At 39.0% G+C, this 16,836-nt stretch overlaps 1 protein-coding gene across 4 annotated transcripts in view; it reads right to left on the reverse strand.

Annotated features, from left to right (window-relative positions):
* Positions 1 to 16,836, reverse strand: part of si:ch211-278a6.1 (SRC kinase signaling inhibitor 1) — a 159,187-nt gene that overhangs the window by 96,036 nt on the left and 46,315 nt on the right. The window contains exon 1 of one of the 4 annotated variants that reach the window (XM_046865929.1): positions 129 to 238. The exons of 2 other annotated variants lie outside the window; for them this stretch is intronic. In XM_046865929.1, coding sequence (XP_046721885.1) covers positions 129 to 156 — 28 coding nt within the window. In that variant the 5' untranslated portion in view covers positions 157 to 238. Of the gene's footprint in view, positions 1 to 128; positions 239 to 16,836 lie in introns of those variants that run through there. One more of the 4 variants, XM_046865932.1, reaches the window with a different exon arrangement.

Raw genomic sequence — 16,836 nt, forward strand, 5'->3', positions numbered from 1 at the left:
AACAAAAAATCAAAAATCCTGTATTCCTATTCTTTTACATAAACATGTCCACTCTCTGGATATGTTTAAAGCCTTATCTATAGCCGAAGGACAGCAAACCCACAAGACACTTGATTTTTCAGACCAACCTGGTTCCTCAGGTTCCTCGGTATCCATCAGCGCTATTTTCCCTCCTGCTAGATCTCAGCCATTGCTGCATCTATCCATCCTTCTGTTTGAGCAACATTTGAACAGTCCCTGACATCACTCACGCTTGGTGAAATGAATGGGCTGAGAGACAGACTGAAAGAGCGAAAGCCCTGGCGGGTGAGCTGGATAAGGACGGCTGCCAGGTTTTTCCTCCCACTCATCTCTCTTTCTCCATCTCTCTCTCTCTCTCTCTCTCTCTCTCTCTCTCTCTCTCACACTCTCATTCTTTATGTCTACCTCTATATGTCCACTTGAGTGATTCTTCTGGTCCATCTTGAATGTCTATAGAGGAATAAGAAATAAGGTCCTGCCAAAAAGTTCTTCCTGGATGTTTGTGTGAATGTGATCCAAAGAAAAAAGAAATGAAATAGAAATATAAAAAAAGGAAGAAAGCAAGGAGGGAGGGAAGAGAAGGAAGAACAAGGAAGAAGAAAAATGCAAAGGAAGAGAGAGAAAGAAGGGAGAAAGAGAGAGAAGGAAGGAGAGAGAGAACCAAGGAGGAGGGAGGGAGGGAAAAGAATGAAGAAGAGGAAGGAAGGAAAATGGGAAGGAATGGAACAGTGAAAAAAAAGGAAGAAAGTGAGGAAGGAAGGTAAGAAAGGAATGAAATAGAAAATAAGGAGCGAAGCAAAGGAGGACAGAGAAAATAATAATAAGAAGGAAAATGGCAAAGAAGGAGAGAAAAGGGAGGAAAGGGAAAAGAAGGAAGAAAAGAGCTAGGAAAGGAACGAAAGAAAAAAAGAATTAGAAATAAAAAGTAAGCAGGGAGGGAGGGAGGAAGGAAAGGAAGAAAAGGAAGAACAAGAAGGAAGAAAAATGTGAAGGAATGTTTGTGTATGCTAAAGAGAGAGAGAGAGAGAGAGAGAGAGAGAGAGAGAGGCAGAAGGAGATGGAGATGGGGGTGTGGTTCACTCAGTAGGTGAATGACAAGTCACTGGTAATCCCTAAACCTGGCTACCAGACAATCCTGCTGAGAAAACATACAAGCTCACCCACACCCACACCCACACCCACACGCACACACACACACACACACACACACACACACACTGTACACACACCTCCAGCCATAAGCAGGTGTCCACTTGAGCTTGATCCACTTATTTCCAAAACTTACCTGATTTCTACAGATTAGGTTTTAGCAAAACGAAAAAGTTCAATACACATTACACTGTGTGACATGGATCAATCCTGAATATCTGAATCAATCCACCACTTAACACCCACATTATAATGCTAGGACTATAGAAATGATCAATATTAAACAGAAACGCAGTAGAACAGAGAGCTGCATCACAGACAGGAATCTCATATAGCGAGAATTTATGCCGTTACTAAAGCAAGAAACCCATTGAACACAATTCAACAAGTCTCCTTTCACTGTAGCCACAACTGCACCTCCCACATACAGCATCTGTAGCACAAGTATCGATATTAACCTCTTAAAATGACCCATGCATTCTTGCGCATTTTTCCGTGCGTTACGGTTTCACTGGAGATTCAAAATGAAGGCAATTTGTGTGTTTTTAGACGAATTCTACAGAAAACAATAGTAGAAATGGTTCGTGAAAAAGCTTAACAACTGTTTTGAACTGTTTCGGCCGATCTTTCATCATGAGGTCCAGCTTTTCTTGAAAAGTCAGATTTATAAATATCCTTGTATGTGTATCAATTTCTTCTCCTCTGGAATGAAAAAACACACATTGAATCCACACAGATATATTTGAGCTTGTGCAGTTTGCTACAGATGTAGGTTGCGAGCTTTGACTAGTGCACTCTCTGACCATCCAGTCAAAGGACATAAAAACGCTGACGAAATCAGAGCAACCAAATTACAATGTGATTGGTTAAAACGACAGCTTCATGCTAAATAGATTTGAATTAAAAGGACACCTGCAGTGCTCACAGTGATAGTCTTGCTGGCTAAAATCTGATTGGATAGAAACCCAAACTTACACTATGAAATGAATAAGATACTTTAATACATTTTCTTTGTAAAAAATAAATAAAAACATAGTCAGTAATTCTGATAGAGTTGAAGTCAGCAGAGAAGGCCTTGCTGACCCTAATGGCCTTCTACTGCAGTAAGTCTGTTTCCCTGCATGGTTTTTAAGTTTTTAGCTCCATGTTGCATTGATCAGTACGTCATTTCATGTCTTTATTGGCTAGTCAATAATTGCAGGATGTAGCAGAAAACACACTGTGAGATGGTCGTCTGAAATTTCTGACATAATCTGTACCAATCTTTGGTTGCAAGACCGTAAAAACCATTTTGACCCAACAACTGATCTACTGTAGGACCACCATTTAGGTGCTGTTTCTCATTGGACATTTTTCATCTGGGATAGCCCAAATTCATGGAATGTATGGCGCATCACAGATCAGAATCCTCTCACTTATCTTGAAAGAACAGTAAGTAGGATATTTATCCAGCAATCTAAAAGATTTTTTCAAAATTTAGTTCTGATTTCATAGAAAGCGTTCATGTTTAAAGTAAAAGCTGCAGTCCTGAGGGAAGAATCTGGCAACCGAGGAGACGAAAACATGACGAGTCAGGTTAATTATCTGCATAGAGCACCAGGGAGTTCTTGATATTATTGAACTTTATCGCTGGAATTAAAAAGATCATTTTAAAGCTTCTTGTGTTTGGGACATGGACATAAAGGAATATCCAGGAATAAAAAGACAATAAACTTTTTTTTGGCAGCAAACAGCTACGCATGGATTAAAGCCTTACAAATACAGCGGGAAAATAAGTATTTGACACATCAGCATTTTTATCAGTAAAATTTCTTTGTATGAATTCAATATTTGGCTTGATCTGGTGGAAATTTTGATAAAAATGCTGATGTGTCAAATACTTATTTTCCCCACTGTAATATTCACATATTCAAAACTCAAAAAGACTAAAATTATGTTTGCCTATACAAATCCGTAAAAGTTTCTTGTCTTCTGCTTTTTGAAAATTATTCCAGGTTCGTTGCAAGTTTGCCATTTTATATTGTTATATTATTATCCCCATCATATTGTTATTATAAGTAAATTTTTTACATTCTAGGCTTTTCATCAGAACTTCAAATATTAATTAGGATGCTACGAATGTAAGTTAAATTTTTCTTTGGCTTTTCCTTTTTTTTTTTTTTTTTGCAGCTGTGACTTGTGGGTGAGGTTCAGAGTAGAGACAAGTCAAGGTTGAGTGTTCACTCTTTATTCCTGAGTGCTCAGGTCACGCCCTTAGCTCTTCACAGCTCTGTTTAATAGGCTGCTGTTACTACATTTATACATGGAGCTGCATTTTAATTGGCTGCTCAGTAATTAGTACAAGTCCAAGAGCTTTCAGGGTATATCCTTGTGTGTGTGTGTGTGTGTGTGTGTGTGTGTGTGTGTGTGTGTGTGTGTGTGTGTGTGGTGAAGGCATCAAAAAACTATTTCCAGCCCTCACTACAGTATACATACACTATATGGAAAAAAGTATTGGGACACCTGAATCTTCCTGTTTTTTTCACCAAACTGTTACCACAAAGTTGAAGGTACAAAACTGTACATAATCTTTGGATACAGAAGCATGAAATATTCCACCAAACCTGTTCCAGCATGACAATACCCCTGTGCACAAAACCAGCTCCAAGAGATCTGCTTTACATGGGTTGGAGTGAAAGATCTCCTATGGAGCTCTGAAACCCATTGAACACCTTTGGGATGAATTGGAACCAGGCCTCCCTTGTGGCTAAATGAGCATAAATCTACACACTTGTACATTAAAATCTAATGAAACATCTACCCAGAGGAGCGGAGGCTATTAAAATGGGGACTGAATGATGAATAAGATGTTCAAAAAGCACATACATCGTATAGCCAGTTGTCCATAATCTTATAGCCCATATAGTGTAGATACACTTTGGTTAAAGGTTAAATAGTGTCAAATTCTTCTGCTTAGAGCGTTAAGTGTTTGTACATTATTTCCTCAGCACTTCAGTGGAATGAATTCTGATTTATTGTACGGTGTCTTTTTCTTTCTTCAATTTCAAACCAACCCATACAACTGGATTTAGAGCTGCTGTACGTCATCAAGTTGTTAAAGCCCTTTGAAAGTCTAAGTGGAGTAAAAGGTTTTGAGGAAATCGTTCGAAGGTATTAAATATTTTATTAGATTCAGATAAAAGACACATCCTCTACAACAATGCAGTACTTAAATAATGGAGAAATAATTAAATGCTTTCCTGTTAGGAAAAAAAAACACAATAATGGGGTGTAGGTTTTTTATTTCTACTTCTTCTACACATTTTCAAGGCAAGTCAAGTGGCTCCCTTGTCATTTCAATATATTCATATACAATCATACAAATAAATTACAATCCTACTGTGTTCATTCTGCATTTGATTTGTTATTGTCATTACATTACATTACATAAAATGTGCTTTTCTTATATTTTTTATTTAATTTTCCTATATTTTCTCTTTTTTATATTTACAGACCCTTTAATTTAATGCACAATTTTCTAAACAGTCGATCAGATTAACATTTTACTGCAAGTGTATTATTGCATACAAGTGCAACAACACAACACTATAACACATTAACATTGTTAACCATTTGCACACGAAGCTAATTGTAAATGCAAATAAATTCTTGACATAATCATAAATACTGAACGTGTAAACGAGTGTGTGTATGTGTATCAGTCCAGTCTATTATTGATGGCTTGTGGGAAGTTCAAGTTTATTTCTATATCCCTTTTCACAATGGACATTGTCTCAAAACAGCTTTACAGAATGTAAGAATTAAAGTGACGGTGTGTATTTATCCCTGATGAGCACCCTGGGGGTGACTGTGGCAAGGAAAAACTACCTTAAATGTCATTGGGAAGAAACCTTGAGAGTGAGAACTAACATGAGCACTGGAATGTAAGATTATGAGTAATGTTCTTTCTTCTCAGTTGAAGTTGTAGAACCAGAAGCTACTGAGCAACTCATAAAATAGCTCAAAATCTGAGATCATCATAGATCCAACACCAACTCCTCCATGCCAGAGCCTTTAAATGTTCAAAGAAGTTAAAAGTCAAATCTCCACATGAAGTGGAATCCAAACGGCGCTGGTACGTCTCTAGATGGCTCGCGATGATTGCAGGGGTCGACATCTACTCTTAGTAACCGTTCCTGAGGGCCCGGATTCTTTAGATAATTCTCCATTAGGAAACTTCGAGGAAAACATGAGGAAAACAAATGTTTCACAGTATAAATGTAATTTTTTAGCTTCAAAAACTAAAACTTTATTTTTTCTTGATCACCCGGTGGACACCACACCCGCTGTAAAGCATGGTGGTGGAAGCATGATGTAGCAGTGATAGGGGAAACTGATCAGAGAAAAATCTCAAACAGAATCTCTTTCGATCCGTCACTGAGGAAATACAGACAACATACATTTCTGTTGTGATTTCAAGTCCTGTGTTGGTTATCCAAGTATTTTCTGCGTAGACATCTGGGTGATTTAATGCGCAGATGCTCCTGTACTCAGGAACATGATAGTTGTTTGAATTTTAAACACTTCTCAGCATTTACAATAAAAGATGCATCTGCAGTAAAAAAAACACTACTTAATTTAATCTGTGGTCATTCTATTGATCCTCATTTTCTTTAAATAAATGTCAAAGGAATGGATAAACTTTGTGGACACCTAACTATAAGATGGGTATGCACTTATTTTTCAACATTCCAGTCTACATTTAGACTCAATTTGCTGTTACAAAACCTCCACTCTTCTGGGAAGATGTTCCACTAGATTTTTGGAGTGGGCATGTGGAAATTTGTGCTCATTCACCCACAAGGGTGTTAGTAAAGTGTATTCCAGTGTTCAACTGGGTTGAGGTCAGAGCTTTATAGCAGAAGATATTTCACTCCATCCCATGTAAAACATTTCTTAATGGAGCTGTGCACATGCTGGACATACAGGTTTGAGCCTCTCAGTTCAAGCAAAAGCGACAACAGCAGATTACCGCATCAGATTTCACGTCCTTTTTTATATATATTTTATATATGGTTTAGAGATAATGGCATTGACAAAAAGACAGGAGGTGGAGCTGCAGGCGACAGATGAGTAGGTTTAAGACATGCTTCTCTTATGTAGAGGACAGGGTGATATGGAAACGGATGATACACACACACACACACACACACACACACACACACACACACTTGCTATACTTACACTTACACACTTAAGTGAGATTTAAAGCACTTTTGTACGTCGCTCTGAATAAGGGCGTCTGCTAAATGTATACATATAATTAACCGAGCAGCAGTCGTGCTGCTAATACACACTTCGTAATCAACTGCTAGCAAACAAATAGCGATGATTAGCATCCTGGTTGATGTGTGTGTGTGTGTGTGTGTGTGTGTGTGTGTGTGTGTGCATTTGTGTGTGTGTGTTTCATGTTGTATATCACATTCTGTGAAGAATGAACTACACTGTACTAAATATTATGTGTATAATGATCTTTTTTTATTATTTTCAATTTATTTGAATTATAATCATATTATATTATTATAACAATATTACTACAGCATTATTAATCATTATAAATATATCAAATTATGACTCCAACAATAATCAAATATTTGAATTTTATTCCATTTATCTTTGTTACTGTTACAACAACTAACAATGACATACAAAACCGTGGCTTTGTGAGTGACATAATGATCCATGCACAGAGGCACACACACACACACACACACAAACACACACACATCCGGCAGGATGCTAATCAGCGCTATCCGTTTGCTAGCAGTTAATTATGGAGTGTGTATTAGCAGCACAACTGCTGCTCGGCTCAGTGAACTCTCGCTGACATCACCCCGGCTGCGTCCTAATTAAAAAAACATCCGTTATTTCTGCCCACTCGCATTTAAAGAGCAAAGTGGCCTTTTTTCTGTGCTTGTACAGAAGAGGGATAATAAACATACAGTTCACGCAGACAGGTGTGTGCATGTGTGCATGTGTGTGTGTGTGTGTGTGTGTGTGGTGTATGTTAGCATGAGGTTTGCTCCCTTGTGTCTTGTGCAAGCTGCTTGAAATCTCTGTCAGTGAATGCAGAAGTTTACACACAAACACACACACACACACACACACACACACACACCACACACACACACACACACACACACACACACACACACACACACACACACACACACACACACACACACACACACTCTGTATACGCTTGAGAAAACAGACGCGTTTCTCCAGTGCACTGATGAATAATTGAACGAGCAGAGCTCCATTCTGTGCACTCAAGATTCACAGAACTGTACCAAACCAAACAAAAAAAATCCTGCTTCCTGTCTGAAAGCAAGAGCAAGCTGCAGTAAAGAGGCGAGAGAAGTCAAATCCAGGGACAATAAAGTCAAGGAGGTGTGTGATTGTGTGTATAAAATAGCTGCAGGAGTTGGATAAAAAGCCTTTTAACCTGCTAATAAAAGCTCACTGTTTAGAAAATAATGATCCGGAAGTAAACGTAGTCATGCAGATAAGCGGGTGAGACTTAAAAAATGCACTTGGAAAGGTGATGTGATGCAAACCAAGCAATTGTTGTGGATTTTTTAAGCCAATAGAATGCAATTGATACCATATATAAACCATATATGATGTTTTATTAATAGATTTCAGATCACAGGTTGCCAGGTTCAAAGGAATCTATCTGCTTTGAACCTTCACAATCAGCTTTGCTGGTCAGAATGTGAGTTTGCGACACTGAAACCCTCTAGAAGGCGTCCAATCACATCAGCATTTTCACGTTTTTTGATTGGACACTCAGAGAGTGCACTAGTCAGAGCTTACAAACCGCATCTGTAACAAACTGCACAAGCTCAAATATATTCGCGTGGATTTACTAGCTGTTTTTTTTCATTCACACAATGACTGACAGAGGAGAAGAAATCGATTTGGTCACAGATACACTTATAATAACATTTACGAGACGGACTTTTCAATACAAACTGGACATTGTGAGGAAAGGTCGCCCAAAACAGTTGCGGCGAAACAGCTTTTTCATGAACGATTTATACTTTTGTGCTTTTTTTTCTGTAGTATTTGCATAAAAACACACAATTTTGCCTTCAGTTCAAATCCCCAGTAAAACCGTAATGCACGGAAAAAATGCTAAATCCTTTTAGGAGGTTAATATCGATGCTTCTGCTAGAGATGATGTATGTGGGAGGTGAAGCTGTGGCTGCAGTGAAAGGAGATGTGTTAAATTGTGTTCGTTGGGTTTCATGCTTTAGTAACACCATTCTAGCTGTATGAGATTCCTGTCTGTGATGCAGTTCTCTGTTATACTGCGTTTCTCTATAATATTGATGGTTTCTCTAGTCGTGGCTTAATTATGATGGGATAAAGAGGTGGACTGACTCAGGCAGGACACCGCTGAAGGCGTTGGTGTGAAATGCATGGCTCCCCACGGATAGAATCCTTATGAAGTCCACCAGTAAGGGATAATCCACAGCTAAGTGCCTGTGACATGATTTTAATGCATGACATTTACATTTGTGCAATTTTGGCAGAAACTCTACTAGAATGACTTGCAAATATCTGCAGTTGAGGGTAAAGAAGAACATTGTTGAAATTTTGTTAGGTAATGTGCAGTTAAAATGTCTTGTGAAAGGTGTGTGTGTGTGTATATATATATATATATATATATATATATATATATATATATATATATATATATATATATATATATATAAATGGCACATCGTATAAAACCATTAGATATATACTGCACATTCTATAAAGTAACAAAGTGCATGTAGCAAGTAAAGGCTAAGCTTATTGTATAATGCACCTTAGTCCTCTAAAGAGCTGTGAAATAACTAAAGTGAATGGCGAGATTTTGGGGATGTTGGTATGGAGGACTGGTGGCAGCTATATCACTTTGGGAAAGAAGCTGCACCCAGTCTGAAAGTGTGGGACTTGATGGTCATGCACCTCTTTCCAGATGGCACAGAGACAAACATTCTTTGCCCTCGGCATTGTTGTTGAGTGCTTATTATCATAAATTCATTATTTCAGGGGACTGGTTTAACATTTATATCCCCTTTTTTAACTACACTAGAATCCCCCACCCCCCCAATCAAAACAGCCAATCAAAATGAGTATTCAGACCAACCATGGTATAAAAAACTTGAATGCATTAAAATGACCTCATTCACATTTTCTTGCAATTTGCCTTGCAGCCTTGATTCTATAGTCAAAGAGAACAAATAACCAGGTTGTGCTTGAACAATAGATTTGAAACAAAGCGTAGCTGGTGAAAAGGTGAGATGTAGCAGGCTGCATGCTGTTTTTGGGCATTCGTTCATGAAGCACAGCCAGCTTTCTAAAAGCATGCATATTTATTACCCAGAAAAGAAAGACTTTTCACATTTACATTACTGCACAATGAAATTCTTTGTGCTGGGCTCAGAGTGCAGGGTCAAACATGATATAGCACAGCCCTGGGGGGGTTAAAGGCCTTGCTCAACGACCCTAGTGTAGGAAATATACTAATCAGGGTTTGGTAATGCAATCAAAACATCTTGAGTGTACAATATCACAAAGAGCACCATTTCAAATCCATTACAAATGCTTAGAAATACAGCATGATTGCAATTCTGCACAAACAAAGCTGTCCACCTGAGCCAAGAGAAGGATAATCACAGTCTGGATACTCCAAAACCTCCCTTTAGTTTGTTTTTTTAATCAGGAAAGATTTGCATTATTAAAAAATAATTGTTCTCTTATTCGAAGAGACAAATATTTTAGCCTCAAAACAAATGCTAAAAGTTAAAAGTGTTGTAGGGGCAGGTGATACCACTTTCCTTTTTTGCAATCTAATTTCAAGTAAGACCAGTATCATCCGATATCAAAACTGATACCAAAATTAGTATTCTTGTAAGTCATTATTATTAAGATGGAAAAGATTACAACTCTTGTGTTGCATTTATTAAAATAAAAATCTTTTTCAACATAATATAATCAGTTGCTGTCATATTATCTTTCTTATAAACTGTATTATATAATCTATGTTCATCATAAATTACCTAGTTCAAGCATAGTTCTGGTGTAATGTAGGCAAAGCTCAAGCATATGTCAGGTATAAATCAGTTGTAGTTCAGTTTTTGGTTAATAATTTAAAATGTGGGAAAAATGTAAGGGCTGTGAAGACTTATGCAAGACAGACACTGTAGAGTGGATAAGGCTTATGGATTAAGACTGAAAAATGTGTTGTCTGTAAACATGTATGTTGAGCAGAGAGAGTAAGAGAGTAAGAGAGAGAGAGCAAGAGAGAGAGAGAGAGAGAGAGAGAGAGAAAGAGAGAGATAGAAATACAGAGCAAGAGAAGGTTTAGGATGCTGGAGAGAACTTGATAAGAAGGGAGATAAGTATTCTGTTTCCCTTCCACAGACAGGCAAAATAATTGACAGATAAGGAAAGAAGGATGACAGGAAAGAACTGGAATGTGAAGGATGGACAGATAAATGGTTTTATGAAACACAGAAGTGAGAAGTGCAATAGGTGATGTAAGCAGTAATTCGTATTGTAAATATACGGCACAGCTGAAAATAGCAACCTGCCATTACCTTGTCAGTGTAATATGACACTGTGTATATATAGATCATTACTGAATAAAACACACACACACACACACACACACACACACACACACACACACACAAAGGTTTAGTTTAGGAGGATTAGAAGATTTGCCACACTAGTTCTTCTATTATTCCAGCAATGTATGTGTGTGTGTTTGTGTGTGTCTGGGTGTATGTGTGAATGTGTGTATGTGTGTTTGTGTGTGTGTGAACATAAAATAACAATAACAATGTGTAAACATGTAAGTAAGAAAGCGACTAAGAGAAGTAAAAGAATCTCTCCCTGATTTCCTTGTTCTTCTATCTCTCTGTCTCTCTCTATCAATCTCTCTCAGATGGGTAAGATCAAAGTAATAAAGATGAAGAGAAAAAAGATGACCGACAATTCATGGATTAAAGTATGACAATAGTGATCATGTTATCATGGTGACAGGACTAGTCTGGTCATACATACAGTGCCTCACAGCCCATGGTGCAATTCAGCCACAATTCTGGTGAATTTCAGAGAAATTGGCATTTGTAGAGAAATGGCTTAATTACCAAAAAATGCCCCACCATAAGTGATTTGACATGACTAAATGAGGAAAAAAAACCACATGGTCGCCATCATAAAACTCTGTTTTGTTTGCTCTGCCGAGACAAATAAAGCTCACAAAAAGCTACCTCAAGCATGTTCACAGTTACAAGCTAGTCAGCATATAATGAGGAGTGTTAGTAACAAGCTAGTTAGCAAACTATCGGGGTGATGTTTTCAATGTTAGTCAGCAAGTAGGGCTAGCAACCAGCAGTCAGTGTTTAGTAGTGTTAGCAGCAAGCTAATCAGTAGAAAATAGAAAATAGTGAGTAGTGTTAGACAGCTAGTAAACAGTAGCAAATAATAATAGCATATGCTAGTCAGCAGACAGAAATAAGAAGTGTTATTAATAAGCTAGCCGGTGTAAAACATTCATTTTAGTAACAGAAGGGCAAGCAGACCATATTGAGTAGTGTTAGCAACCAGCTAGTCAGCAGATGCTAGCGATTAGCAAGGAGGTAGTCCGGGTGATAATCTGGGATCCGTGTCAAGTTTTAAGTCAAGTCAAGTTTATTTCTGTAGCGCTTTTCACAACAGACATTGTCTCAAAGCAGCTTTACAGAATTTTAAGAGTTAAGGTAAACAGTGTGAATTTATCCCTGATGAGCAGCCATGGCAACTGTGGCAAGGAAAAACTTGCTTAGATGTTATGAGGAAGAAAGCTTGAGAGGAACCAGACTCAAAAGAGGAACCCATCCTCATCTGGGTGACATCAAGAGTGTGATTATAATCTTTAAACAATACAGAACACTGGAGAGTGAGAACTAACATGAGCAGTGGAGTGTAAGATTGTGAGTAATGATCTTTCTACAGTCTTATACAGTCATTGTGGTTATAAAACTAGGAGCTGAGCAACTCATAAAATAGCTCAACATGTGAGATCATCACAGATCCAACACCAGCTTCTCCATGCCAGAGCCTTCAAACACTCCAGGAGGTTTAGTGTCCAAACTCAACATAAAGTGGGATCCAATTGGCACTGGTACGTCTCTAGATGGTTCGGGATGTTTGCGGGGTCGGCATCTACTTCTTTAAAGGTCCACAATCTTCATAAGATGGGACGTGACTGGGGCTGAAGCAACCTCAGAATGCCCCGTGTCTATAATGTTATACATTTCACAGAGTCTGTGGACCTGAAATAAGTTTCCTGGTTGCAGGTGGAGAATTACAAGTTGCAAAGTCACCTTTCACTGGAGCTCAGATCCACACATAACCAACCAACTTTCTACTAATGATGTAGCAGAGTTAAATACACTGTGTCCAAAAGTATCAAGACACCTGATTTTCCTGCTATGTTTACTTCTTACCCAAACTCTTACCACAACGCTTATGGCATCTATCTATTGCCCTTAGTATCCGCTGTCTGTCTGTCTGTCTGTCTGTCTGTCTGTCTGTCTGTCTGTCTGTCTATCTATCTATCTATCTATCTATCTATCTATCTATCTATGTTTGTAACCATTGTTTGTGTCTCAGTCTCATTCTGTCTCTCTATCTGACTGTTTATTTATTTATCTATCCATCAGTAGAAACCTTTTTCTATTGACCATTTATAAAACTTCTGGTAGATACAAGACAAAAGACCAATCTCCAGAACTAAAATCTTAAATCTTGCTATCAACACTTTCTAAATCTTAGCATTTAAAATAACAATTGCAGCAGAAAATTACAACAAGCGGAATAATTCGTGCGCAGCTGATTTGGTGTGCTCAGTGTGTCTCTCAGCTTCCAGACTCCAGCTAATCAGATGGAAAAGACTGAATTATGTAACCGTCTGAATAGGACTTCCTGATGTGGCTGTTATATGTTGAGTTTGTTTTCTCTAGCAGTGCTGTTCCACTCAAACAGCGTCGTTACCCCAAAGAGAAATCACAAAAGGGGCCAGAAATGGTAAAGGGGTAGTTTTACAAGATCCAAATATTTGAGCTTATGATTACAAAAGTAATTTCTACTAAACCACAATGTAAAAATGTAAACTTTAAACAATTAAAAATCTGAAAAAAGGAACATGGCATAAGGTATTACATGTTAAATGTGGGGAGAGTGGGGAGCGAATGCAATGCGGATATTCCAGTATTTGCAGATATTCCAGATATATGTAATACCTTACATGTAGACCATTGCCCATAATCCTCGCAACACCTGCATTAAAGGTGCATTATACAAAAAAATAGTAAATACTGCTAATTCTACTACTACTAACTTGTGATTTACTAACAGTGAAAATCAATAACATTTCTTTTATCCCATGGAATGCTCAGAATAATCTAGACCATAAAAAAACACAAGCCATATGGAAATGAAACATTTTCCCAGAAGAGTGAAGGTTGTTATAACAGCAATCTGCTGGTTGCCAAGACTCTTTTCAAACACCTGGAAATAATTTGGCAACCTCAGTCCATGGCATTAATCAAACATACGTAGTTTGCATAATCGGAACAGAGATCCCAAAAAATTAAATCAAAGCATAACCCAAGTCTGAATACCTGTAACTTTCCCTTTTGAAGTATTGACACTTGAGGTTTCCTGAGGTTGCTCCAGCCCCAGTCACATCCCACCTTATGAAGATTGTGGACCTTTAAAGAAGTAGATGCCATACCCGCAAACATCCCAAACCATCTAGAGACGTACCAGTGCCAGTTTGATCCCACTTCATGTGGAGTTTGGACACTGGACCTCCTTGAGTGTTAAATGGCTCTGGCATGGAGAAGCTAGTGTTGGATCTGTGATGATCGCAAATGTTGAGCTATTTTATGAGTTGCTCAGTAGTTCCTAGTTTTATAACCGCAAATGACTGTATAAGACTGTAGAAAAGTCATTAATCATAATTTTACATTCCAGTGCTCATGATAATTCTTACTCTGCAGTGTTCTGTATTGTTTAAAGACTATAATCAAACTCTTGATGTCACCCAAATGAGGATGGGTTCCCCTTTGGAGTCTGGTTCCTCTTAAGGTTTCTTCCTCATAACATCTAAGGGAGTTTTTCCTTGCCACAGTCGCCATAGCTGCTCATCGAAGATTAATACACACCATTCACCTTAACTCTTAAAATTCTGTAAAGCTGCTTTGGAACAATGTCTGTTGTGAAGAGCGCTATAGAAAAAAAGTTGACTTGACTTAAGTTGACTTAACTCAATGTTCGAGTACTGAGAAGTTCAAGGTTTATCAATGAGGAGTGGAAGCTCAGTGGTTAAAGTGTTGGATTTTTGGTAAGAAGCTTGTAAGCTGATACTGCTGGGCCCTTGAACAAGTCCCTTAACCCTCAATTTCTTAGTTATATAATTGAAAAAAATAGAAGTTGCTTTGGATTTGTCCCTCCACCAAATGCCATAAATGTAAAATGTAAATGTTTTAGTAGGAGATGTGTGAATCTCTATCAGTAATTTACACCTTCACCACAGGCCCATATTAAGGTCACAGATTTCAGGACAGGAGTGTATAAAATTTTTAGCAATGTGAAACATGTAATAAGTTGAAATCAGCAATTGGCCTTTGAGTCCCTCTGCACTCTTTTAAAAATTTAGCATCTTTTCCACCCGAACACACTCAATTCTGGTCCAAAAGTAATTATGAGGCTGATTATGAGCCGAGCCCGTTATGTTACACTAGAGAAATTGCTAAATTTGCAGTCACATGCCCTTTCTGGATGAGTGCCAAGAGCCACCGCGCTGTTTTTTTTTTTTCAGGAGATCTGGACTGATTGTACACTGGGTTGTTATTTGCAGGTTTATAGCCGGAGGCCCTAAACACATCCCAGTTTAGAGCTCGGGTGTCACGCTCAAGCCTGTTCCTGGAGATTTACAACCTCGAGTTTCGTTTCCGCTCGCCTGCTTCTTAACAAGATGCTGAAGATGAGATTATAAACTCGGCACAAGTGGAAGTCTTTAGAATTAACACTTGATCTTCAATGGCAGTTTTTTAGTTAGTTTTTAATGAGTTTCACTGTGTTCCACAATGTAATTTCACTATATGCATGGCAGTAGTGATTTTATTACTTCAGTCTGCCCAGCACTCTCTCTTCACCTGTTGTCATTGTAATGCTGGAACAGGTTTGGATCTCCTAGTTTAAGTGAAGGGGAAATTTCATGCTACCAGTCCAATCAGTCCAATGGAAAGTGCTGCATCACTGGCAGGCTGACGTCATGACCAGGAAGCAATAAGAACACATGGAATGAAACCAGCGCTATCTTCTAAAAAGGGAAGGACATGCTGCAGGGATGCAGGCATTGTGGCATGTAGATGGCTACATACATAAGATGTTCCATTTTAGGATCTCGAGCTTTGTCAACAGCGCTTTGGGAACGAGAGTCTAAAAAAAGGCAGACTGAACAACTTCTGCAAAGGATGGGTGAACCAGTCCGCAGCATTGCAGACGTCTTGGAGGAAAACTCCAGAGGACAAGGCCTTAGGCTGCCACACTGCGAGTTGAGTGAGCTCTGACCCCAAAAGGGGCGGGGAGACCAGAGGAATCATAAGAAGATGAAATAGCATCCACAATCCATCTGCTTTGCATCTACTTATTTGCAGGAAGACCTCTCCTCAGAGGGCCATAGCAGACGAACAGCTGCTCCGACTTCCTCCACAGCTCCGTTCTGTGGACGTACCCAGTCGGTTAAGCTTCTTCTGGTATAGGGCCTGAAAAGGAGAAGGGGACAAAGGACCTCTAGGATAGGGCCTCCAAGACAATAGCCAAGTCCCACACAATCACTCTAGATCGTACCTCTAGATCTCTCCTGAGAGGAAACTCTCTAGAGTGGAATCTCTTTAAATGGAATCTCACTCTAGATCGTACCTCAAGATCCCTCCAGAGAGGAATCTCCCAGGGAGGGTGTTTAAGAATGGCTACGAGGTCCGCAAACCATGGCCTGCCTGGCCACTGTGGGGCCACCAAAAGACAGACTCCATCCCGCAAACTTTCTCCAGATCTCCCGGGAGTTGGCACGGAAATGCTTTAGAGCTCGAAGCATGGCCAGCATCTATAAGCAATTGATATGCCACATCAGATGGGGCATTCCCCAGAGACCTTGGGCGGAGCCACCACTCAAGCTTTGAAACTGCTTCACAGTGACTGGCCTCCTCTCACTCTCTCAATGGCTGCGAGGCCTTGACTCCAGCTTTATTCATGTGGGTAAAATGACATCTCCATGCTCGACTGCCAGCTGCCCAAATGAGCCAATTTCAACCAATCATCGATATAATTTAGAATGCGGACACACCAAAGTCTAAGGGGGCCCAGTGCCGCATCCACACACTTTGTAAAGGTGAGGGCAAAAAGAAAGAAGAGGGCAAGATCAAACGTAGGACCCAGTGTTGGTAAGCTTCAGCCCTGAAAGCAAACTTCAGGAACATTCTGTGAGATGGAAGATGCATACTTTCATGTATCTATCCATCTAACAGGAAGTTCCTGTGGTTTGCAGATCTATTGTGACAAACCAGTCCT

The sequence above is a fragment of the Silurus meridionalis genome, chromosome 14 (assembly GCF_014805685.1).
Source record: "Silurus meridionalis isolate SWU-2019-XX chromosome 14, ASM1480568v1, whole genome shotgun sequence".
Lineage (NCBI taxonomy): Eukaryota > Metazoa > Chordata > Actinopteri > Siluriformes > Siluridae > Silurus > Silurus meridionalis.